A 22784-nucleotide genomic window follows, 5' to 3' on the forward strand; every position below is an offset into this window, starting at 1 on the left:
CATCGGTTTCACAAAAAAAAAAAAACATACACAAGTAGCAACTCACCATGACGCTGAAAATGTACTTGTTGTATTTAGTGAGGACCACCTGTTGTTTTCTTCACTGGTCCTATTTTTTGGAATGGGTCCAGTCTATGGCAAAAAAATGTTGGGGTCGCCGTCGCCGCAGAAAATCTCGCGTTACAAAGACTGAATGTTGGAAATGCAAGCAATAAATTCAGTGCTTTTATTTATTTTTGGGCAATCTCTGGATATTCAAGTCGCTGTCTGAAACTCACAAACATTTTGCAGACTTGCGTGACCTCGGAACAGGCGGAGCGGTTGGACAAAGGCACCCGACTTTCAAAATCAAACCTTTCAAAATCTCGTCATCATTCAAATGTTTTTTGTTCAGTCTCTGTGTGGGCGTGGACCAAATGACCCCGTGGTTGGGGACCTCTGACCCGGGCGACACTCCTTAAGACCCTCACTTCCTGGCAGCTCCTTTCAAAGCACCAGAAGCGGGACCGATGGCCACTTCCTCCGCCGCCTCCCCGTTGCCGATCAAGCGTTCCTGGCGCCTGCGTGCCGAGCCGAACGGGAGGTGAAGGACGGCGCGTTGCGGAGCAACGAAGCGCTTCAGGGGGCACGTTACCTGTTGGCGTCCTCAACATGTCGCAGTCGCCGCCTCTCTTTGTCCACGCGCGACAGGTGCTTGCCCAGAATCCTCAGCGAGCGCTCCTTTCCTGTTAGACGCCGTCGAGCCTCCGCCAGCGCCTGAGTAAGGACAAGCAGGAAGTGTCAACTCAGGAGGCACCAAGCGCACATCTGGACAGTACTTCAAAGTGCACCGAAACGCCAGCCCGACATCTCCCTTTCGGGTAGGAGCCATGTCGGCCGTGTAGACGCACTTTGGAAGTAACGGCATTATCGAGTATTGGCGAGTACGCAAATGAAGTACTTGCACTCCAAGTTACACTGTAAACGAAACACTGCGTTTAATGCGATCACGTACGTGCGCACATGTACCTCGGCCGTGCGGCCGAGCGCACGGTGGGCCCGGGCCCGCTCGGCGGCGTACGCGTCGAGTCGCAGCTGCAGGGAGTCGCGCTGCGTCGATTGCTCCCGAAGCATGGCGCGAGCTTCCTGTTCCCCACTGAGTGCTTGGCGGAGGTTTGTGCACACGCTGTGGAAGTGCTTTGCTGGGACCTGCACACGCGCACACAAACACGTCACACTTCCACTACTACTAAGCAGAAGCAGAAGTGCAGATTTTTGAGAGGCGGGATTATTGGCTGATCACGAAAGACTGGCCTGTGTGACCGTGTGTGTGTGTTCTCACTGTCTTGCGTGGGTCCTCCCCGCGGGACTCGGTCCTTCTCAGATTGGCCACCTGCAGCCTCAGGCTCCGCCTCTCCACTTCGGCCGAGTGCAACCGTTGGCTGAGGAGCAGGAAGTGGTGTCGGAGGCGGGACACCAGCGCCTAATGGAGGACGCAGGCGGAGGTCAGATAAAGGCGAGATTCGAGGTTCATTCAAATAAAGGCGGGACCTTCGAGTCGTCGGGGGGCGGAGTCTGCGGGATCATCTCGTGCAGGATTTCGGGAGCGGATTCCGATTGGCCGACAATCTGATCCAGGAGGCGGGCCAATCCAGACCGCGCCGCCGACCTCACGCGCGGAGGGGAGGAGCCGGGAGGAGGCAGGTCGGCCATGCAGTCCAAGATGGCGGAGCGGAGACGTTTGGAGCGAAGCCAGCGAGCGCACAAAGCGTCACGACCTTCGACGACATCCTCCCCCATCAGCGTTGCCGTAGCGACACACACCACTACACCCGCGCCTCCCGTCTCCAGCCGGAACAACTCCGTGCTCCGCCTTCCGACGGCGCGCCACCGCCTCAGCGCCGACACCACGCACACGTACTTCCCCCATCGCCTCCTCGCCGGGCTCCTCCCCCCGCCTTCCGACCGGCCGCCTTCGTCTCCGCCCAGCGCGTCGGCCAACCGCCGCAGCTCCTCCTCCAGGTCCTCCCTCGCCGCCGAGCGAGAGGCCAGGAGATGTTTTTGCTCGGCGAGGCTGCGCAGGCGGCGCTGAGCGTGCGCCGTTGTGCCAGCGAGGAGCGCGCACGCCGACAGGAAGGAGGCTGACTTTCTGCGACTCAGCGAGAGGAGGTCCTGAAGGCGGCATTCAATAGAGAGCTTGGCCGCCAAAAACATCAAGCGATGATTCACTCGTATTGTAGCTCATAACTGAATTTACTGTAGGGGAGTTACTAATTATGTTTTTGTATGCATGTATGTAACTATGTAATGAGTAAACACAATATAATTACACTTTTTTTGTGTGTGTAATTTAGACTCATCATTATACCTTTGAACACGTAAAACAACTTTTGAACAATTTCTCTATCATTTTGGAACGTTTACTCGTCTGGGTTGTCATGTGAAGCGATATTGTCTAAATTGTGCACATTTCCACTGAAATGAATTGAAAAGCCAATAATGCAGTTACCCGCAGCTGAGTGACGGTGCGCGCGTGTCGGCTGTTCCAGGCCTCCGCCCTCCTCCTCCTGCCCTCCCGCGCGTGCGCCAACACGAGCTTGTGATGCCCCTGCAGCTGGCGCACACGCCCGCTCTTCTCCTCGCACGCCGCCTGCAAACGCGCCACCTGCGGGGGGAGGGGGGGAGGCAAAAGGTGAGCTACCATCACCGTGACCACCTTTTGACACCCTCACCTTGTTGTTGGCTTCCTGGAGGTCAGAGGTCAGCTGCTCCACCAGCTCACTGATGAGGTCACACAAGTCTGACCGGCTCAAAGTACCCGGCGTGATTTGCGGTCCTGCAAGCACGCTGCCCGCCAGCAGGCGCTGAGAGATGCAGTGCAGGAAGGACAGGTGTGTCTAATACACACACACACACACAACTTTATTTATAGAGCACTGAGCACATAAAAAAATTTAAAAAATGCAGCTAAAAGAAAGAGCTGAACATAAAAGATTAATAACAATAACAATGATGGTAATAAATAGATACAACATACATACAATATAATAGCACGCACACACATACCCCAAAATCAACAATCATCAAAGTCAACCTTGACGAGCTTACCTTAGACTCGTCCTGAAGCTTTTCGTTGTGCACGGCCCAATCACGGCTCTCCTCTTGCAGGCGGGACACTCGCTCCTGCAGCTTGAGTGACAGCTGGCGAACCTCCTGCAACGGGTGGACAGCCGTCAATCAACGCGTCTGGCCCATCAACTGCAGAAGAGAAGCCTTGTTTACTTGCAGACGTCGCTCCTGATGCGCAGTCAGGCGTTTGAGCGTTTGCTTCTCCTCGTCCAGTCTCTCGCACGCCAACAGCAGATCCTGGACCTGCCAGGACACACAACGCTTCTCTTGTCAAGCCTCTCTTACTTGCCAACAGCCGATCCTGGACCCGCCGAGACAAACCATGCGTTCACGGAGGAGCAAATTCACCTGCTGCTCAGCTACTTCCTGTCCACTGAGTCTCAAATGGAGCAACTGCATCACATCAGCAGGAAGACTCCGTTTCCCATCATCCTTTGCACCTGCAAACACGTTTCGACAGTAGGAGGATGTAGCTTCCTGTAGTGTTGATTGCATCGTCGTACCTTTATGTGTGCGCTGCTGGAGAGCCTCCCTGATCTCTTCCAGGAGTTTCCCACAATGCACCTGTCTATTCTGCACCTGAACACAGTCAATTGACTCTTGATGCCCATATTTGCACATGCAGCGAGCCCTCGCATGTTTGTGGTTCGGCGTGCGCAAATTCAGCAATTCACATTTTTAAGGGGGAATATTTACTTCACAAAAACTCACTTTGCCGCTTTTGTGCTCAATAACAGTGCTACATCGGCAACAAGGAAGTACGTTGAAGCGAGTTGAAGAGTTTCATTTAGACATAAGTAGTGCTGTGTCGCCATCTATAGGCAACAGGAAATCTTTTTATGGAAGTGAGCGTCAATGACTCGTGGATTTTTGCTCGGGCAAGGGTTCACCGAATTACCAAATATGAACATATTTGTCAAAGTGTGTGTGTGAGCGTGACCTGTTCCACAAGCAGGTGTGTGTTGCCATGCTGCCTTTTCTCCTCCTCCAGCTTCTCAGCCAGCTCAGCGGTGTTCCTCTTCTCCGTCTCCAAGGCAACGCTCACGTCACACTTGTACTGCTCGTACTCCGTCTGCAAGCTACACACGCACGCACATGAATTTGCCAACAAGTAATCAGGTAATTCAAGAGCATGTGTGTGTGCGCGCGTGTGTGTGTGTGCACTGACCGCTGCAGAGCTTTCTCAGTGCCCTGTCTGCTCTCTCTCTCCTCCTGGTAAGCTCGCTCCACATCTCCAAGCGCTCCTCGCAGCAGCTCCAGGTTGTATTGCGCCTCCCGCTGGCCACGGCGCTCCTGTGCCAGCGCCGCCTCCACAGACAATCACCATCAGGTGTCTAGGCCTGTGTTCGGATTCACTCCCTATCCTCGATATAAAGTCTTATATGGTGAGGTGACCATCGTGCAGTGCTGCATACGTTGTACCGAGTAGTTGACTAGTCGATTCGTAAGTGACTGTGAATCACTTTGTGTGCGCGCGTGTCTCACCTGTGCGACCTCACACTTGTGCTTGAACTCCAGGTGAGCAGCTCGCTCAGCCTCCACGTTGGCCTCCAGAGATTTGCGGCCCTGTGGGCGAAGAGACGAGTCACTGATGGTCTTCCTCCCCCGAGTGTGTCACTTCTTCTGCTGCTCACCTGCACCTCCTTATCCCGCTCCTTTTGCAGACCCACCATCCTCCTCTGCACCTCTTCCAGCGCTTCCTCCTGGTGCTGGACATGCATCCCTAATTCAAGTCTTCTGTGTGTGTGTGTGTGTGTGTGTGTGTGTGTGAGACGTGCCAGCAGGAGTCGGTGCAGTCGTTCGCTCTCTGAAGTCAAGCCTTCAACCAGCGCGTCGCGCTCGTCCACTTCCTGCTGCAAGGCGAGCCGCTCCTCCTGTCGGGCTTGCCGAGTCATGTCCAGAACCTTCTGCAGTGCTGCAGATTGCTCTGACACACACACACACACACACACACACACACACACACACGGAACGTAGAAAGAGTTGAATTTAGTATGGATGTCCAGCATGTGGGCAAAAAGAATTTGCAATAAATTACTTTATGGAAAAAGTGTAAACCTACAGTAAATCTAATAATAAACCAATTACTCCGACCTTAGCTTTGGACCAATTAAAAGCCCTGACATGATCATGACATATTATCACATACATTTGACTTTCTTGCATGATTAAAGTCCTTTTTTCCCCTCAATACAAAACATGTATTTGGGGGAGACTATAGTTAGAATAAGAGTAATACCACGAAACTAAAGTTAAAACATAACTTTCTTTCCTTAATAAACTTTGACTTTGTCATAATATTATGACTTTTATCTTGAAAAATTTGAAAAACAATTTTTCATCCCACCAAAATGTCTTTAATCCTGAAAGATGATGACTTTATTCTTTGGGCTAAAATATAATATAGTGGTTATGAGGCTTATTGTGCATTTGCTTTGCTCACCTGCGAGCGCCTCGTTGCTCTCGCACGCTCTCTGGGCGTCTCTGCGGCCGACGGCCACCCGGTACTGCAGTTCCGCCCTCTGAGCTTCCCCGCGCTCCACGGAGGACCTGAGCCGGGCGAGCTCTGCGTCCAACGCGCACAGCTACAAAACACACACAGATGGCACTGATGCTACGTGACACTTTTTGCCGGGCATGCGTTCTGACCTGCTGGTTGTGAGTGGACGTCATCTCCAGCTTTTCCTTCTCCAGGCGTTGGATCCTCCTCCTTCCCGTCAGCTTGCTGTCGACTTGCTCTCCTCTTCCTCGCTCCGCATTGCCCGTGTGCCCCCTCGGCTGCTGGGGGGTGCCCAGCTCGGTACTGCTGAGGAGAAAAAACAACACACGAATGGTGCGACGTGACCACAGGATTGAGGAGCGTGCGGCATCACCTCGGTGTCGTGCCAGCGTTCAGCATCGTCGTCGCTCTCGGTACCGCCTGGGGGGGCGCTCCCCTTTGGTCCTTTGCCTGGTCCTGCATGGTGGCTCCTCGGATGTCAGCGGCAACGCCCTGAACAAGAAGCTTTCCAAATGTTCTTTGCTTTGTGACAGCAAGAGGAGAGAGCGGGGGAACGACTGACTTGCTGTCACGCCTACAGAGAGGGACTTCAGCCCTGGGGATGCTGTTTGGTTGCCATGGCAGCCGGCAAACTGCCTAAACAAACAGGCGTCTCACACACACACCATTATATCTTTGGACATTGTGTGAAGCTCTTTGTCCGATTTTTTTATTCGTAAACCCAACAAGAGACATTTGTTTGTCGACGTCAATGCTTACTTTCACTCCAAACACAAATATCATCAAGCAAAATGCGCCGAATGCTCGACCCACTCAAAATGGAAGGCAAACGCGTACTGATCATGCTAGCAAGAACGATCGGGAGTTAGCAGAGCTTATTTGAAGCAGGGAGTTCAATGGAAGACGTCAAAGACTTAAATAGCATTCGATTTATATCGCTACACTACGGTGAGTATTTCTGAAATTTAATTCATCGTTGAAGCGCTTGTTTATACTTACTGCTGAAATGGAGCCGAGGCCGTTTGAATCCGACGCCATATTGAGTGTCCTTACGCCATTTCCGCCTCAAGCCCTGATTGGCTGCCTGCTAAACTCTGCATTTCCGCGTTTACTTTAAAAGTAAACCTAGTAATCTGCCAATACGTGTCATATTCATGAAGTAGGCTGAATTGATTCATTATATTCCATGTATAGAGATTTTTCTCTGAATTATGTGTTGTGAACAAACACAGGCTCACACAGTATCCAAATGTACCATCTTTTTGATTCAACAAAACCAAACAAGCACTTTCTATTCACTTGTGTTTGACTGACAAATGCAACCATGAAAAAGCAGAACTACAAAACATGAAACAATGTCACATATGTACAAGCATTATTCGAGGCAAAACGGTTAAGAGACAACAGCATGTGTGCAAAATATCTCTCCACAAGTCACTCACAACATACAACCAGAGCCCATTTAGTAGCAACAAAACAACAAAACCGTGAAACGCGGACTTGAGTACAGAGAACACTTTTCAGCACCACGGAAATGCACAAAAAAAAAAAAAAAACATCAACTTCCTTTTTTCTATTGTTTGGCATGATTTTACGCTGATGGCCTTTCACACATTTCAACACCACTAATGTTCATGGGTTTGTTTTGTTTTACAGTCAACCACTTTGGTGTCCTTAGTTTTAATTGACAACTGTGACCACAGGAGCACAAGTGCTGTGTGTTGTTCACACAACAACAACATACACACACAGTAGCGTGGCAAACCTATTCTGTCCATGGAAGACACATTCTTACACATACATAGCCACTTTCTATGTGCGGTGTTCCCCCGCATAGTTACGATTTGACCTATTCACAGATTTTTTTTTTCTTGCAACATAGCTTCCATTATTCACAAAAAACAAAAAAACAACTTACCTATACCAGCTTCATTTCGTCAGGCCATACATAGGTCTGTCTAATTTGCCACCATCTGGCATCTATAGGCAATTATAATCCTTTTTTTGGGGGGGGTGCTTCAATTACTCATGGATTAGCAGGGCAACACTGTAGTATTTGAGCTCTCACTTGGGGGCCCTGTTGTGACAGGTTGTCTGGATTGCGTAATAGCGCGATGAGGATGAGAAAAGATCAAGCCAAGGTGCCAGGTGGACCACCGCCGCCACCTAGGAGGAGGGCTTGGTGTAGCCGAAAAGTCCGACAGGAAGGTACTTGACATGAGTCGGCCACTGGGCGGCCAGCTGGAAGAACTTGACGTCGTTCCACTCGACGCCATCGACGGACACTGAAGGGGTGAGCGACGGAGGAAAACGTCAGCGTGTCAGACTCAATCAAAGGACAGAATTTGATTTCAATAGAGTATTGAAATGGTCAGGTTTACAAGAGCTGAAAGTTCAGTAAAATGGATTAGCTTGTTACCCGCCACAGTCAGTCAGGACGATGACTAGGTCCGACACGGAAGCTATGCTTTTGATTGCCAATTGAAATCGAAAGAACAAACGTTTACCTTTTAGGATGGTCTGCTGCTGCTTGGCCGAGCAGATGAGGCGACTGATGCCTTCGATCACCTGACTCTTGGAGTCCACCTCTCTCTCTTTGGGCTTCTTTCCCAGGAAGATGGTGGCCACTGGGAAGAACAGACACCACGTGAGAGGAACATTCCAGAAAGACAACAAGAGCATTTGACTCCCGTCCCACCTTTTTTGTTCTTCTCCTTGGTCACCACCGTCATGGCCATGGTGCTGACTTGAACGCCGTGAGGCTCGCCTGCCCCGCCGGCGCCCCCGCCCGGCAGCCTGCTGACCTGCAGCGAGCGGAAGGCGCTCTTCAGCGTGTTCTTGCACGCCGCGTCGCGCCGCTCGCCTTCCCGCCTCTTCTCGGCCAGCGACGCCAGCCAGTAGTCCACCTGTAGGCCGATGGCGTCCACGCCGTGCGACATGCCGGGACTCCTGGGAGCGAGCGGCGGGCAGTTAGCCGGGTTAGCGGCACGGCAGGCGCGCACGTGGTCTTACCCCTGCACGGCGACGTTTCCCATGGAGGGGGACGAGGGGGGAGTGGCCGCTTCCTTGATCATCCCTGCGGGGGAGCCGTGGGAGGGAGGGGACGAGGAGGGGACGGCCAAGCTCACGGCGACGCCCTCCTCGGCGTCGCCTTGACAACCAAGAAAAAACAAGCGCAATTACGACGTCATCAAGCGGCCGCCGGTCTGGTGCGTTCGCTCACCGGCCAGCGAGGGTCCGGACTCGATCACGCCCACCTTGACCACCTGCAAAACAGGAAGCGATGTCACCCAAACGGACGGCCTGCGTTTGAGGGCAAAAGACGAGCGCGCGCTTACACCGACGAAGGGAATAAACTTCTGGTAGGAGTCTTCCTCCCGCCTGCAGAGAGACGTTAGCCGTTACTGAGCGCACGGGAAGCGGCGTGCGCGCGGCGGGCGCGTTACTCACGTCCTGTGTTTGCAGGTCAACATGGCCTCGGCAATGGGAAGATGGTGCGTGAGCGTGGCGCCGCCGATGTACTGGGCGATCCTTCCCGCCACGTCCAGTTGGTCTGGACCGATGGTGGGAGTACGTCACGTCATACGTAAGGCTACGTTCACACTGCAGGTCTATTCCGATTTTTTTGGCCCATATGTGACGGGAATCTGCTTTTTCAAGTCAACGTGAACAGTACAATTTTGCTGGCTGGCTATGCGTCCTCTGCGACTATTTATCACACATTCATAACCGCATGCCATTATGGATGTGGCATTACGGGTGCGACTTTGGTCGGAGACGCAAGGGAGCGGGCCGGGTTAGTGAAGTGAGGCTACATTCAAATCTCGCAAGCGGTTTTGAAAGTGCAAACTCCTTCGTTAAGTCCGACGCGAGTCAAGGCTCGTGACCACACAGACGACAGAGTGATGACATCGCTGGCGGGGCGTTACCTGTGGGAGGGGCCTCGGAGCGGCTAAAGACATCTCGCCAAGCTCCGTCCAAGAAGGAGGAGCTGTAGCGGTTGTCCAGCGCGCCCAGATGCTTGGCGACGGGATGCGAGCCTGAGGAGGGAACCCGATGACGTCATGAGATGCGGAGGTGGGCGGGGTTTTCAAACGGCGGCCTTGCAGCCTACCAAGAGGAACCACCAGGAAGCGCATGTGGTTGAGCCAGTCCGAGGTCTTGTTGGCCAGCTGCGTCACGAAGAATTGCAAGATGGCGGCCAAGTAACTCTGCCCGCCCACCGCCGCCACCTTCACCGCGCGCGGCATGGACGCATTACAGTTGCAGCTGCGTGTACCCACACAAACAAGCTTTGATTATAAAAACCACAAATCCTGATTTTGAAGACAGGGCGGGAAGTCAAATCCGAGGTGTGAGGTGCCACACGGGAACTCACAACTTCTGGATGCGCGTGAGGATGGCGGACAGGACGGCGTGGATCTCCGCTGGCGAGCACGTGCACACCACCGGCTGCTTGTGCACCTGCAGCTGCTCCAGCACGTACTGACACACAACACACACGCGCACACACGCTCAGGTGACAAAGTGGGCGCGGACGCGTTGTAGGGCGGGTGTGCCGGGCCTACCTGCCCCTGCCAGTCTCCGCCGTTGACCAGGATGAGGCTCTCCGGGAGGGCCGAGTCAGCCAACAGGATGTGGTTGAGCTGGTCGTACATGGCCTTCCTCAGCACCTGCGCACACGCTCGGTTTAAGGGGCGGCAACCAGCGAGGCGTTAACGGGCGGCCGCGTTTACCGGCGTGCCGTGTCCCAGCTCGGGCGACCTCTCCGAGTCGGAACTGTTGGCACGCTCGCTCGGCGCTTTGGCCTTGACGGGCGTGCTGCTGCTGCGCTTCTGCCTGGAGGGCGTGTGGCCTCCTTCCAACCTGCACACCGAGAGACTTTTTCATGGTGTTTGTCAACAGTAGGCGCCGGGGTATTAAAGACAACGCTCGAGCTTTTGCCATTCGGAGGTAAGTGGCGAAATCGGGCCGCTCAACACAAACACGGCAGGCTGTGCCGGTTACCGGGGCGACGGCACCGTGTGGCTTTCGCTTTTGCCGGTCTTCATGGGCGTACGCGCTTTCTCCGCCGCAGACACCGTGATGCAGGGGGCGGCGTCGGCGAGCAGCTCCTGATCCGCCCCTTCCTGCATACGCACACGTGAAACACCAGAGGAGCAAACTGCATCGACTTCGGGCCGTGCCGCCACTAGGGGGCCGCCAAAAGCAATTCAAAGACAACGGAGACTGATGTATTAGGGACAACAAGAAAACAAATGTTTTTATTTTTTTTTTAACTAAGGTTTGGCATATTTTTACATAATTTTAAGACTGACATTTAGGTACAGTGAACATCATACATTGCAGGCGGAGTACGTTCCAGATCCATGTGTTAGTATGTGCCTTTAAAAAAAGATGGGCCTGGTGTGAGTGTCTGGGTGTGAGCTGTGGCTGACAGCAGCTCCTATGTGAGCAAGCTCCTTGTGTTTACATTTGATATTTTACTAGCATTCAATAAACAGCTGAAAAGTGCATGAGCGACCGTGGTTCTCCTTCCCCACACGCGAGGGCATTACAGTGATATCCGTTAAAAAAAAAAAAAAAAAAAAAAAAAACGATCGCTAAAAACCGCAATTCACGCGATCCCTCAGTAGGAAGTTCGTACCAGCGTCTCGCTCTCTGACAGCGCCTCGTCCAGAATGCGGCTGCGAGATGTTTTCATCTTGTCCACGGGAGGCGGCTCCCCCTGTTGGCCGAAGAGTGCACATCAGATGACATCGACACACAAAGAGCCTGCGAAGAGCCCCATCCTAACGTACCGGACTCAGAGTGTCCCGGCCCAAACTGCCTTTGCTGTTCAGACTCCCGATCTCCGTCTGGGAGCTGGACTGAGACATCCCCTCAAAGAAGGGCCTGCACATAAAGAGCATTTCAAAAAATAGTTGCACACCCCTGGTCGAAACGTATCACTCCAACGTACTCCTTGACAGCAATGCATTACTTTCCTATGACATCTTACAGTGTTTACGAAAGCAGAACGAAAAGGCCAGTCACATGGGTGAAAGGTGAACCACTCATATGAAGGCGTTATTAATGAAGTCCAGCAGGGGAAGCCGTTACCTGAGTTTGGGTTTGGGCGTGCTCATGATGCTGTCGGTCTCCTCCACGTCCGGCCCGCTGTCGCTGGGGTTGTAAATTTCCAGGCTATCGTAGAGCTCGTCCAGGTCCTCCTCCACCTCCTGGATCTCCTCCCTGGACACGTGCTCCAGACCGAAGCCCACCTGGACTCGACAGCGAGGGCACACGGGTAAGCCGCTGACCACGCCCCCCCCCCCCCCCCCCCCCGGCCAACAGAAAAAGCGTCGTACCTCGTCGGTGACTTTGAACCTCTTCAGCAAGGCCACGAACTTCTGCTTGATGTTTGGCTGCTGCATGTTAGGATGAAGACGATGAAGATGAAAACGATAAAGACGACCAGTTGATGTGAGACGCGCACAGGAGCTCACCCTGGTGATGGCCGCATTGGACGCCAGCTTCCGCCTGGGCTTCTTCTTCCTCACTTCCTCATCTTCATCGTACAGGTACTTAAAGGGACGGCAAGAGGAACGTTAGCGGAAGCTCACAGTCGCTAAACCGGGCTGCCCGACCAAACAAGGAAGTGCTTTGGAAAGGTTGGAGCTCGCCAGCCAGTAAGAATCGAAACACGTGCCGCCTACTTGTCCGTGGACGGGATCGTCGCTGCCCTCCTGCTCAGACGAGTAGCTCTCCTCTTCCTCCTCGGAGTAGTTGTCGATGTCTGGGGATCGGTCTGGACAGAAGAGGACGACGATGAGCGCCGCCTGGTTAACCATTTTCCCGGAATGTTGCTAAAGGTGGGATTATTTCTTGCTAAAAGTTGCTAAGCGACTTTGCTATTGCGTGACGATGACCATTAGTTTGTGTATCGTCAAGTTTTTAATTTGTAAAACATAATATAAGCATCTACATATCTGATTGCTTATAACTGATATTTATGAACTATTTACAGCACGTATCAAGTAATTCTAGCAAATCACAATGCACTTTTACAGCTCGGCAGACAGCTTGTGTGTTTTTCTGACTGTGTGGCAGAGAAAATCATTTGGTGGTTTAGAGGGCAAAGGCCTGAATTTTAGCATGTAAGTCCGTTTTCCAAAGTTGCGACGCTTCAACATCTGGGCTTAAAAATAAACAAGAGAATTGTAATGAAATGAGGAATATGTTAGCATTTCGGCAAAACGATTTGCCAATAGAATGGGCAAATTTGACTCGGCAAGATTTCTTAAAACAAGTAAGTCGTTTAGAGGGGAAATGCGTGCGTTTTAGCATTGGAGTCTTAAGTTTGTTGTTAAGAGCTTTTCGGAAAAATGGCTGGTGAGGTATTTTGGAGAGTTGCTAAATCTAGCAACAAAAATGCAAAGGCGATATTGATGGACAAGTGGCGCATCAATATGGAGGCCGTACCCGACATCTTGGCCTTGGGTCCCTCGTGGTCGATGGGCTGGCTCGACAGCGAGTAGACGCGCATCTCGGCCACGGGCAGCGAAGCGTCCTTCAGCTGGCTGTGCAGCCCCAGAACTTGAGCGCCCTCGCTCGGGTGCTGCATAACCTGGGCGAGGGGACGCGCCGTCACGCGTTTGACGCGGTCGCGAACGAGCGCCGCCGACGTACCTCGGCCATGTTGATGAGGCCCAGGGCGAGCGTCTTGTAGCCCAGGATGGTCCGGTTCTTGTAGCGCTTACGGCGCTGCAGCATGATCTGAAGCTTGTTGGCGTCCCTCTTCAGGAAGTGAGGGTACTGCGCACACAGCAGGAGCGAGTCGGCAAACAGCGCGTGGAAAAGCGACGGCTTCGGACCGGAGGCGGGCGACACCCCCTACTGGTGGCCAATCAATCGCAGGGCACATTTCCATAAACAACTCACGCTCACATTCACACCTAAGGACAAGTTAGCTTTTCAGTGAAGCCTTTTAACACACACGAAAGCTGGAGGCGGAATTCCAACCCCCAACCTCAGAACTGGGAGGCAAATGGGCTCACCACTCACCCTTTAAAAAGAGCAAACCTGTATCTGTACTTTACTTGAGCATTTATTTTTCGGATTATCTTTTGACTTTCGCCACTCTACTTTTCAGTCAGTACTTTTACTTGAGCAAAAGATTTGAATCAGTACTTCAGCTTTTACCAGAGTATTTTTTTATACAAGTACCTCGACTTCTACTTTTACGACCTCGGCCAATGACTCCTCCCTACTTTAGCTTTAGACCAATTAAAAGCTCCGATATGATAAATCTGGTATTATTCAAGTTTAGATAGCAGAATAATCTAGTCACCAGAGCGGTCGGAAAAGTCCTTAAATAGAGCAACCAAATTACAAAATTGGCAAGACCGACTACTTTTTGAAAACAGTTACGAGCTAACTGTTGGCAGCCTGTTGTTGGTGCAAGCTAGCGACGACGCTGGATAAATATTGAATTGAATTCCATTGCATTTGGTTAAGTTCCTTTCTATCAAACGGGTCATAAATATTTAGGGTGAAACAAAAAAAATGATTTCCCATGGCATTCACGGGAGCACATGGTAGTTGCACTTAACACATTCACTGCCATTGACGACTTTAAAAGTCAAATGTCCATGTTAACTGGGAAGGCTGGCAGTGAATGAGTTAAATAGCATTAGGATTACGAGGGCTTCCTTGGAAACCCCCAGAGTTTGAGAAACCCTGTTTTAAAGGACTTGCGTGTGCACGTGAGCGTGATGTTTACCTGGAGAGAGAAGGTGAGCTGAAGGTCGGTCTCCGTCAGGCCGCTCGACGACAGAACGATCTCGTTGGAGCGAAGGATCCGCTTGGAACCCTGAACACAACAGAACGCCGGCTAGTGTGCACACGCGCACACGTGACGCGCGAGCGCTCACCTGCAGTTTGACGGCGACGACCACCGAGGTGAGGTCTTTGTCCAGCTCCTTGAGCAGGACCAGCTTCTTCAGGGTCAAACTGAAGAGCCTGACACGGCACACACAGCGAGCGTCAGCTGATCGCATGATCTCACAACACAGTCATTCAGTAATCCTCCATTTTTCGCAGGGCAGAGGCATGGAAAATGTGTACAACCCGGGCTAAACTTAGCACCTCCCCGACATAAAAAGAGCTTGAACAGTCGAGATGAATCACTTCAACATACTGTACTTTCTTGACACCAATTACTAATTTAGGGCAGATGTTCTGAAACTTTTTACACCAAGTGCCACCATAGTCGTAGTAGTGAACATTAACACTGTACTTACATTTTGGAAAATAAAAACTGCACTTAAATTTGGATTCATTGAAAGCTTATTGCATGTAAAAGTGAAATGGACATATTACCTCAATAAATGTTGGAAAATATTTATTTTAATATTGCTCTTAAAAGTTAAAATCAACAAATGGACTGGACTTGCTTGTTTTTTTTTTTTTTAAGTCGGTGCGGTTTTAACCTTCAATTCGGTGATACTTTCGCATACCACAAGGGGGAGACCATGAACCACGCTAGTGGTACTCGTGCCAAATTTCGAGAAACACTGATTTACGCCTTTGACACCATCTTGTGGCTTCTTGGGGTGTTAAGAGAAAAGAGCACAAAAACACAGCCAATCATGTTGCTAACGATACATTTGCGGAAAGCCCCAACAATAAGATGGAAGAACACTTGTTTATGATCCTTTTTTCTGGCAAATCAGACGTGCTTGGTTACAAAAGAAACATTTATCGGAGTGACTGCCTACTGTAAAATTGACTCCACTAGTGTAACGCTGGTCAGACAGTTTTCATGATGTAAATTAAGAGCTTGCAGAGCCTCCAAATTTTACATGCAGCAAAAACACTGCGAATCGTTATCCACGAATATGAAGCGGTTACTATATTGTTTTGTTGTGGAGCATGTACGTGACGCATCATAAGACCACCTTCTTATCATCATCATCATCATCACCACCACCATCATAAGGCCAGTAAGAGCTCCCCATTTCCTGTGAGCGGCCAGCCAATCACGCCGCAACTTTATTTCAACATCTCGTCCTGGAAGAGCATCACGAGGGTTGACAGGAAGTGGTTGGGCTGTTGCGACAAGACAACAGGACAAAAAAAAGACTGAAAACAGCCATGTTGGACGCCAGGGGTTGAAAGGCTGTGTTGCCATGGCAACAGGCTGCAACTCGCAGTTACCACGACCCACACGAGCGTGTTGCACACACACTAGGATGAAATGAGTCGACGCCATCTGATGTCATTGGCTGGAATACAATGCACGTTGACGTCTGAATTGAGCATCAGGTGATGTTTGGGGGTCACGTGATGCACACGAGAGGAGATGGCAGGTCAACAAAAGGCGACCCGAACCCCGTCTCACTCAAAGAGCCCCCCGCCCCCAATCCTCGTACCTGGGAACGCAGCTGGGCGAGGAACGGTCCACTTCCCAGGTGGCGAACAAGTTCATGTGGACCGGGCGGTTCGACGAGATGCTGACCGGCTTGGAGGGCTGCGGCAGCCCCCCCGAGCCTCGCTCCATGCTGGCGAGAACAGGAGGCTCCTCCGCGTTGTTTCCTCCGCACTCGACGTGCGCGCGCGCAATGGCCGCCAGGCAGAGCGCGAGCACGTCGCGGCGCACGCAGGAAGCGGAAATCAGCGGGAGCGCGCGCCGCAGCTGGGCGTACGCGAGCGCGCCGTGCCCCTCCCGCTCATTAAAACACAAAAACACGTTGTTTAGATAAAGAAATAATGAGCTAGTTTTCCATGTTGAAAAAGGAGCGGAGAAATATATAAATATATATATATTTTTTTGTAACGCTAGCGCCTTCCTGTGCGGTGCAGGGCGTGGCCTGTACGGTGGAGGGCGTGGCCACCCGCGAGGAATCTGAATCACACTCTTTCCATTGAGGAGGTGATTAGGAGACGATTAGAGGAGGTTAATAGATAATCCCAAGCAGGGTCACCGTTCATACTAAGAAGTGTCAGGTGATGCCAAGTCCATCAAGTATACACTTGTTGGCGGGCAGGCTGCCACAGGAGGAAAATAAAACCTCACCGCGTTTGTATCGGAACCGTACCTTCAAAAACCGACAGCATTGTTTGGATGGTATTTATTTACAAAAATCAGGAAACACAACAGGGTTCTCACAACATAGGAAAAAAACTTAGGAAATAAAATGTCTTTTTGTTTAGAATTTGAACTCTTTGTACTTCTTGGCACCGCCTCGCGTGTCCTGCGGTTGAGCCTTCCTCTTCTTTTGCTGGGGGATCACAGAGGCATTTTGAACATACATCATCAAAATTAAAAGCTGCAAGATATTACATTTCTGAAGCCGCAAATTAAGACTGCTCATTCTAAAGCGGCGAAAAACATTGCCATCATTAACGATCCAAGGACGTCCCAATTCATCGGCCTGCCGATAAATCAGTCGTGCTCTGGTATAAATGTATGTATAAGTTTTTGTGTGGTCGGGGTATTTTCGTTTAGATGTGGATGGAAATTGTGCATATATTGTAGTATGCATTTATGTCTTGATGGATAATTTATCTCAGGTGAAGTTTCAACTTCTGCCTACTCCTCTTCGGGACGGCATATTTATCATGTAGATATTTGATTTTTGTTTTTGTACTGCACGTTCAAACTAAACATTTCAATTCGGCATCACAGCATTACACACCTTACGTACCTTCTGTTTGGCGGCGTGCTCGGCCACCATGTCGCTAAAGTCCTCCTTCTCCACCTGCGCCTGCTGCTCACGCACATGTTCCTCGTACTTCTGAGTCATGGCCATCGGGTCGAGCTCCAACTCGTCGGGTCCCAGCGCCACCTCCACGCCGTGCGTATCGCCGATGCCGGCCTTGCGCCCCGCCATGGCCTGTAGGCGCAAACACGTGAACCCGTCAAACCTTTGCGGACAAAAGAAGAACTAAATTGAAAGTATGCGCACGTATTTGCCGGCTTACCGCTGACATGTCGTAGATGTGCGTGGAAGCCATCATGGCGGCGCCCACCGGGCCCGTTCGTCTCTCGGGAAGGACGGTAAACAACTGAGGCGTCTCGTTGCTGCGAGAAGGAGAATATGTTCAATCAAGAGCGAGGAAGCGACACAGAGACAAGCGACGGGAACGTCTCTCACCCGTCCATTGCCTCCTCGATCTTCTTCTTCCTCAGCTCGATGAGTTCAGGCGTCTCCATGCCGGCGGGGACGGACGAGAAGCCTCCGGGTGTGATCAGCCCGCTAAACGAGGTCACCCTAATATCAAAAACCTGCCCTAACCTTTCACCCGAGCCGCCCCGCCGCTTTCTACCTGTCCGCTGGTGTGAAGAATCCAGTCTCGTCCGGTTTCTCCTCATCGCTCTCCTCCTCCTCCTCCTCTTCCTCGGACGACTCCTCATCAGACGGCTCGAGCTCGCCCCACGGGGTGCGGTCCACTTCTTCCTCCTCCGCTTTGGCCTGCTCACATCAGTCAGCACATTGGAGCGCACGTCTCACCGGCGAGCGGTCACGCTCCGGGCGGCGCCGACTCACCTGGAAGTCCGCCGAGTTGGTCCCAAACACGTCGCCGTAAAGCGGTTTGCCCATCTCGTCCACGGGGGGCTTCCCCCAGCCGCCGGCGTGGTAACCAAAGGTGCAGTTCTGAAGAAAAGGAGAAGCGACGCAGAAGCTTCCAAATGTACCGGTGATGCCCAGGGGTTCTAAACGCTTATGTAGATTATTCAGGTACCTGTACTTCACTTTAGCATTTATTTTTCTGACAACTTTTACTTTTATTCACTACATTTGAAAACCCCTCAACCCCGCAGATGACGACAAGATGTATAAAAAAAAAAAAAAAGAAAAAAAAGAATTAACTGTGGTTGAAATCTTGATTGCGAATTTGGGATATTTTAAGGCAAAAAGAAATATAAAAAAAAGTGATCCAGGCAATGTTATGATGATGGACCAGATTCAGAGATGCAAAATATTCCCATCTTTCATATTCTTCAGGATTGTTTGATGTTGTCATCCACAATAATAATTTGGTTAAAAAACACCACTTTCTGGCTTTCAAAAATGATCTGTCTGATCTGAAAAAGTTGTTATAATTATATATGAGAACAGGTTTTGAAGATAAAATCCTGAACCAACGCTAGCTAGCTATTTTCTTGAGGATTAAGAGTATAATATACATCAATTAGAAATATTTTTTTCCATGTCAAGATACCAAAATGGTTATTGTATATAATTGACAGTCCAACATTATTTTGATCTTTAATTAAGAAAGGGAGTTGCCTTTTTTTTTTTTAACAAACACAAGTATCTGTACTTGTACTTAATTACAGAGTGTGAGTACTTTTGCCCCCTCTGGCGATGCGACCCGTTACCTCTGGGATGGGCGAGTTGAGTCCGGGGATTTTGAGGTTGGGGTAGGACGGAGGGGGGCCATACCTCTGCATGGCGATCAGCCAGGGGGGAGGAACCTTGTGCGAGTTCTGGGAGAGGAGACAAACACACGGCAATGACAGGTGCTCAACACTGGCACCGCGAGCCGAGAGGGCGCAGAAACTCACAGGGCCGACCGGCATTCCCAGCGCGATGCGCAGCTCCTCGGAAAGGTCGCCCGGCTTCTTCTCCTTCAGGCGGGTCTCGAACTCTTTACCCTGTACGTACGCACAATCAGCGATGTGGCCGAGCCGCATACGACCCGTGGCGGCGCCCTTTAGACGTCACCTCATAGTAAAGGTCGCCGTGGATGGTCAGCTTGGGTTTGATCTGCCACTTGAAGAAGGCGTCGTGAAGTTTCTGGTAGTCGATATCGATCTTTCCCATCTTGGGACGAACTTTCTCCCTCATTTTGGTTTTCATGGTTTTGGCGTCCTCCTGCAAGATGCGATAACAAGCTGTGTATTATTCATTTCTTCAATTTTCCATTGGCCAAAGACAATCAAACAAGTAAAAACAAACTATAGTGGACCGAGTGTGATCTTAATATTGAATTGGTCGTGTTTACATGCCCCAGAAGAAAGAGCCTGCTGTGACAACGATCCCGCCCCTCGATTGATTGGGTGTGGCTCCTCAGCATTTAAAGGACACTTCTTCATTATTTACACAGTCAATCCCACCACACTTCAGTTGTACAGCCGGGTTCACGACCCTTGTCCTGCATGCTTCCGGATAGCACGAAAAGATAGACAAATTCCGAAAGCTTGCCGTGGTGGTCTGGCCCAACCCACCTTCTCCTGCAGGGCCTCCCTCATCTCCTGGATGCCAGTCCTCCTGATGAATTCCGGGAGCTGGAAGGGTGGCTTCTCAATGCCCCTCTTGCCCTGAAGGTACTTGCGCTTGAAGCACCAGTGGCGAGGAACCGGGACCGTGTTCCGGGTAGCCTTGAGGTGCACCAGCAGTTTGGGCTCCTGCGCCGTCACGTCGTGCATCTCCACCACGTCCGGGCGGGCTACCAGCTGGAGAGAAGCGGAGCAAAGGTCATCGTCACGGACGCGCCTCCGCGCGGCGGAGTAGCTCACCTGCTTGAGCTCGGCCACAGTGAGACGATTCATCCTCCTCAACTTCTTCTTTGACAACTTGGGAACATCTGGGCGGAGTTCCTGTTGGGTTTGGGGCAAAGAAAATACCTTTGGAGTGTGTCTGATTATACACGGTACTATATTGTGGCTAGGGAGTGACTCCAAACACAACCCTTCTTCATTCTGGAACCAAACAGATGTGTTGACATGAAAAGGTCAAAGGTCTAACCTCATCACTGTCGTCGCTGTCTTTCTTCTCTAATTCGAAGCCTTTCTTCCTGAGGAAGCCGATTTCCTGCTTTTCCGCCTTTTCCGGCTCCTTCTCCTTCTCTTTCTTCAGATCGTCAGTGAGCTGTTAACAAAATGATTGTTCGTTATGTTCGTTCCACGCCAGCCAATCACAAGCGGACTCACCTTGAATGCGTCAAAGATGCGCTTGAAGACGATGTAGCCGGAGTCATAGATGTCCGGCTCCTCTGCGACATACTCGATCTCCACTTCGGGGTCCTCGTCCTTCTCGCTGCCGTCCTCCTTTTCGTTGCCCTTCTCCTTCTTCTTCTCCTGAGCGCGCTTGCTCTTGCTCTTCTTCTTGCGGTTCCTGCGCCGGCGGTTCTTCTGATGGGAAGGGCTCACGTTAAAGCCGGGACGAGCAAGGAGGCTAACCTCCTAAAAGGAAGACAACTCACGTCCTTCTTGGACATGCGGCCGTCGTCGTCTCCCGCCTCCAGCGCTCCGAGCGCAGAGTTGCTGGCGCCCATATGCGCGTCGTCTTCTGCTGCTTCTGCAGGCGGAAAACACAGGAGGCGCTTAGGCGTGGCAAGGAAGAGGTCTTTCTGTTGTTGAGCAGCTACGGGACATCAACCTGCGGGGTCCACGTGCTGCTCCTGTCGGATCTCCTTCAGCTGCAGGATCTTCTCCAGGGCCTGAGGGATCTTCGGGCCCCCGATACTGATCTCGTCGCTCTGCCAGGCCTTGAATGGAAAATCACGCATCAAATTGGTCCGTGACAATATGCTCCTCTGTTGCTTAGGATCCGGCTGCCCACCTCCCTATTGTCCTCCCCCGGGGGCGGCGGCAATCTATGTCTCTGGGCGGCCAGCATGGCGATGCCGGGAGGCAGCCCCCCGTGAGGATCCAAAGCCACTGAGGGACACGCAAGCAGACCATGAGAGGACGAAGGACATCCTACGTGAACAATCTCGCCTACGTACGTTGGACTGCGGTGACGGGGGCCATCGCCCTACCCGGCGGACCCTGCTGCATCTTGACCATGTCCTGGTGCCGCTCCTGCTCCAACAGCATGGCGGCCTGGATCGGCACGTTTCAAACGGGTTACGTGACGTCACCTTGTCCTTTCAGCCGTGCGTTTGCTGCCCCTCGCCTTACCCTGTTTTGTTGCTCCAGGAGGTCCTGGTCCTCCATGACCCGGGAATCATGCTCCTCCTGCTGCATCAACATCGCCGCCCTCTGCTGCGCCATCTTCAGCTGGTCGTCCTGCGACAGGCCCGGGGGCGGCAGGCCAGGGCCCTCCATGGGCATGTGCATGCCGGCGGGCATCATGTTCATCGGCCCGTGGAGCATTCCCCCCATCCCGGGAGGCATCTGGTGTGCAGGTTACGTGACATTGAGAAAGCAAGGCATGGCGTGGATGGAAACATTCAGTAATAAGGTGAAAAGTGTACCTGAGGCCCCACGCCATTGTCATCATGAGGTTTTACCAACAGGATGCCCGTCTACAGAGGAAAAAATTGCACAAAAATACATGAGCTCGCACGCACACACACAATAAACTGGCAGCCAATAGAAGCTGCTTTGAGTTTACCTGGATCATGTACGTTTTCAGTCTGTCAATCAACTCTTCTCTTGGACCTACACAGCAAAAAGAGACATTTTTTTTTCTTTTACTCGTAACGACGACTAGCTCACAACCCTAATAATAAGCAATTCCGCCTTTAGCCGAGTCCAATTAGTGGACTGCTTAACCCACCTTGTTTTTTTTTGTAGTTTAAAAATGCACATCAGCTCGGAAATGAAGACAAAAGTTTGCTTGTTCGACAACAAAACCGGCTACAAGTTAGCTATACTCGTTAGCATAGCAACATTCGGCTAAACCCAGTCATCGCTTACACCGGACTCGCTCCGTTCTTTTCTTACCAATGACGGGTGCGCCCAGTTCGGCCAGCTTGGCTTGGAGGTGCGGGTGGCTCCAGGAATTCAAAGCCGCGATAGCACTCCCCAAATCGGACTGGTGAGCTTCAGCTCCCGGTGGCGCGTCGGAGGCCATGTCGAATTTTCAATGGATGCAACAATGGCGGCGCGTGTGGCACGCAATGGATTAGGTGCAATGACTGCTGGGAAATGTAGTCGTATACCGAAAAGTGCCCGAAGACGTCGCTGTAATATTATACCGGCGTTTAAGTTGATTATAACATATTTATGTTGACAATGCATATCACTTCCCCACAATTCTATCTGTTTTTGTATTTTATTTTAAATTAAAAAAATATTTCATCGATGCGTTATCATACCATCATGTAACATTATTATTTATAGCTATTATGTAAGAATGTTTACCTGTGTGTGTGTGTGTGTGTCAGTTAAATGTTGAAGTGGTTTGAGCAGTGAGCTCGAACTCAAAAAACAAAAAAACAACCATCCACTCCCTCC

At 51.3% G+C, this 22784-nt stretch overlaps 3 protein-coding genes across 14 annotated transcripts; all 3 read right to left on the bottom strand.

The window, feature by feature from the left end:
* Window positions 1–7: 7 nt before the first annotated feature.
* Window positions 8–6797, bottom strand: LOC133472702 (coiled-coil domain-containing protein 171-like). 10 transcript variants are annotated; one of them, XR_009786788.1, is made up of 21 exons: window positions 6608–6797; window positions 5982–6244; window positions 5758–5914; window positions 5552–5693; window positions 4887–5035; window positions 4743–4817; window positions 4594–4674; window positions 4277–4416; window positions 4049–4187; window positions 3612–3687; window positions 3457–3548; window positions 3262–3351; window positions 3088–3192; window positions 2712–2876; window positions 2489–2644; window positions 1531–2151; window positions 1322–1462; window positions 1009–1188; window positions 635–756; window positions 279–560; window positions 8–189 (listed from the first exon to the last, which is right to left on the bottom strand). XR_009786788.1 is itself a non-coding variant. In XM_061763926.1 (20 exons), the coding sequence occupies exons 1-20, from the start codon at window positions 6644–6646 to the stop codon at window positions 467–469; spliced, it is 2880 nt and encodes a 959-aa protein (XP_061619910.1). In that variant the 5' UTR covers window positions 6647–6797; the 3' UTR covers window positions 213–466. The 10 variants fall into 10 exon arrangements, 8 of the variants coding, with proteins under 8 accessions (XP_061619910.1, XP_061619909.1, XP_061619908.1 ...); XR_009786789.1 differs by lacking the exon at window positions 8–189 and having other exon boundaries at window positions 213–560; window positions 995–1188; XM_061763926.1 differs by lacking the exon at window positions 8–189 and having other exon boundaries at window positions 213–560; window positions 5758–5911; window positions 5982–6100.
* A 55-nt stretch (window positions 6798–6852) lies between these two features.
* LOC133472704 (phosphofurin acidic cluster sorting protein 1-like) lies at window positions 6853–16267 on the bottom strand. 3 transcript variants are annotated; one of them, XM_061763934.1, is made up of 24 exons: window positions 16024–16266; window positions 14524–14611; window positions 14373–14462; window positions 13280–13405; window positions 13073–13217; window positions 12307–12398; window positions 12097–12174; window positions 11959–12018; window positions 11711–11871; window positions 11410–11503; window positions 11256–11336; window positions 10616–10737; window positions 10345–10474; window positions 10177–10281; window positions 9987–10093; window positions 9723–9877; window positions 9538–9648; window positions 9059–9161; window positions 8947–8989; window positions 8832–8874; window positions 8621–8759; window positions 8307–8557; window positions 8116–8235; window positions 6853–7893 (listed from the first exon to the last, which is right to left on the bottom strand). In XM_061763934.1, exons 1-24 carry the CDS (start codon window positions 16149–16151, stop codon window positions 7775–7777), a joined length of 2691 nt encoding a protein of 896 aa, XP_061619918.1. In that variant the 5' UTR covers window positions 16152–16266; the 3' UTR covers window positions 6853–7774. The 3 variants fall into 3 exon arrangements, with proteins under 3 accessions (XP_061619918.1, XP_061619917.1, XP_061619919.1); XM_061763933.1 differs by having other exon boundaries at window positions 8832–8989; window positions 16024–16267; XM_061763935.1 differs by lacking the exons at window positions 8947–8989; window positions 9059–9161.
* Window positions 16268–16707: 440 nt separating this feature from the next.
* On the bottom strand, window positions 16708–22775 carry sf3b2 (splicing factor 3b, subunit 2). The gene is made up of 21 exons (XM_061763939.1): window positions 22272–22775; window positions 21940–21986; window positions 21800–21850; window positions 21504–21719; window positions 21329–21425; window positions 21163–21260; window positions 20980–21088; window positions 20804–20898; window positions 20532–20732; window positions 20347–20469; window positions 20118–20198; window positions 19827–20054; window positions 19324–19473; window positions 19164–19253; window positions 18978–19085; window positions 18142–18249; window positions 17921–18066; window positions 17749–17850; window positions 17576–17675; window positions 17299–17487; window positions 16708–16872 (listed from the first exon to the last, which is right to left on the bottom strand). Exons 1-21 carry the CDS (start codon window positions 22399–22401, stop codon window positions 16801–16803), a joined length of 2541 nt encoding a protein of 846 aa, XP_061619923.1. The 5' UTR covers window positions 22402–22775; the 3' UTR covers window positions 16708–16800.
* Window positions 22776–22784: the final 9 nt, after the last annotated feature.

Source organism: Phyllopteryx taeniolatus, chromosome 23 (genome assembly GCF_024500385.1).
Source record: "Phyllopteryx taeniolatus isolate TA_2022b chromosome 23, UOR_Ptae_1.2, whole genome shotgun sequence".
Lineage (NCBI taxonomy): Eukaryota > Metazoa > Chordata > Actinopteri > Syngnathiformes > Syngnathidae > Phyllopteryx > Phyllopteryx taeniolatus.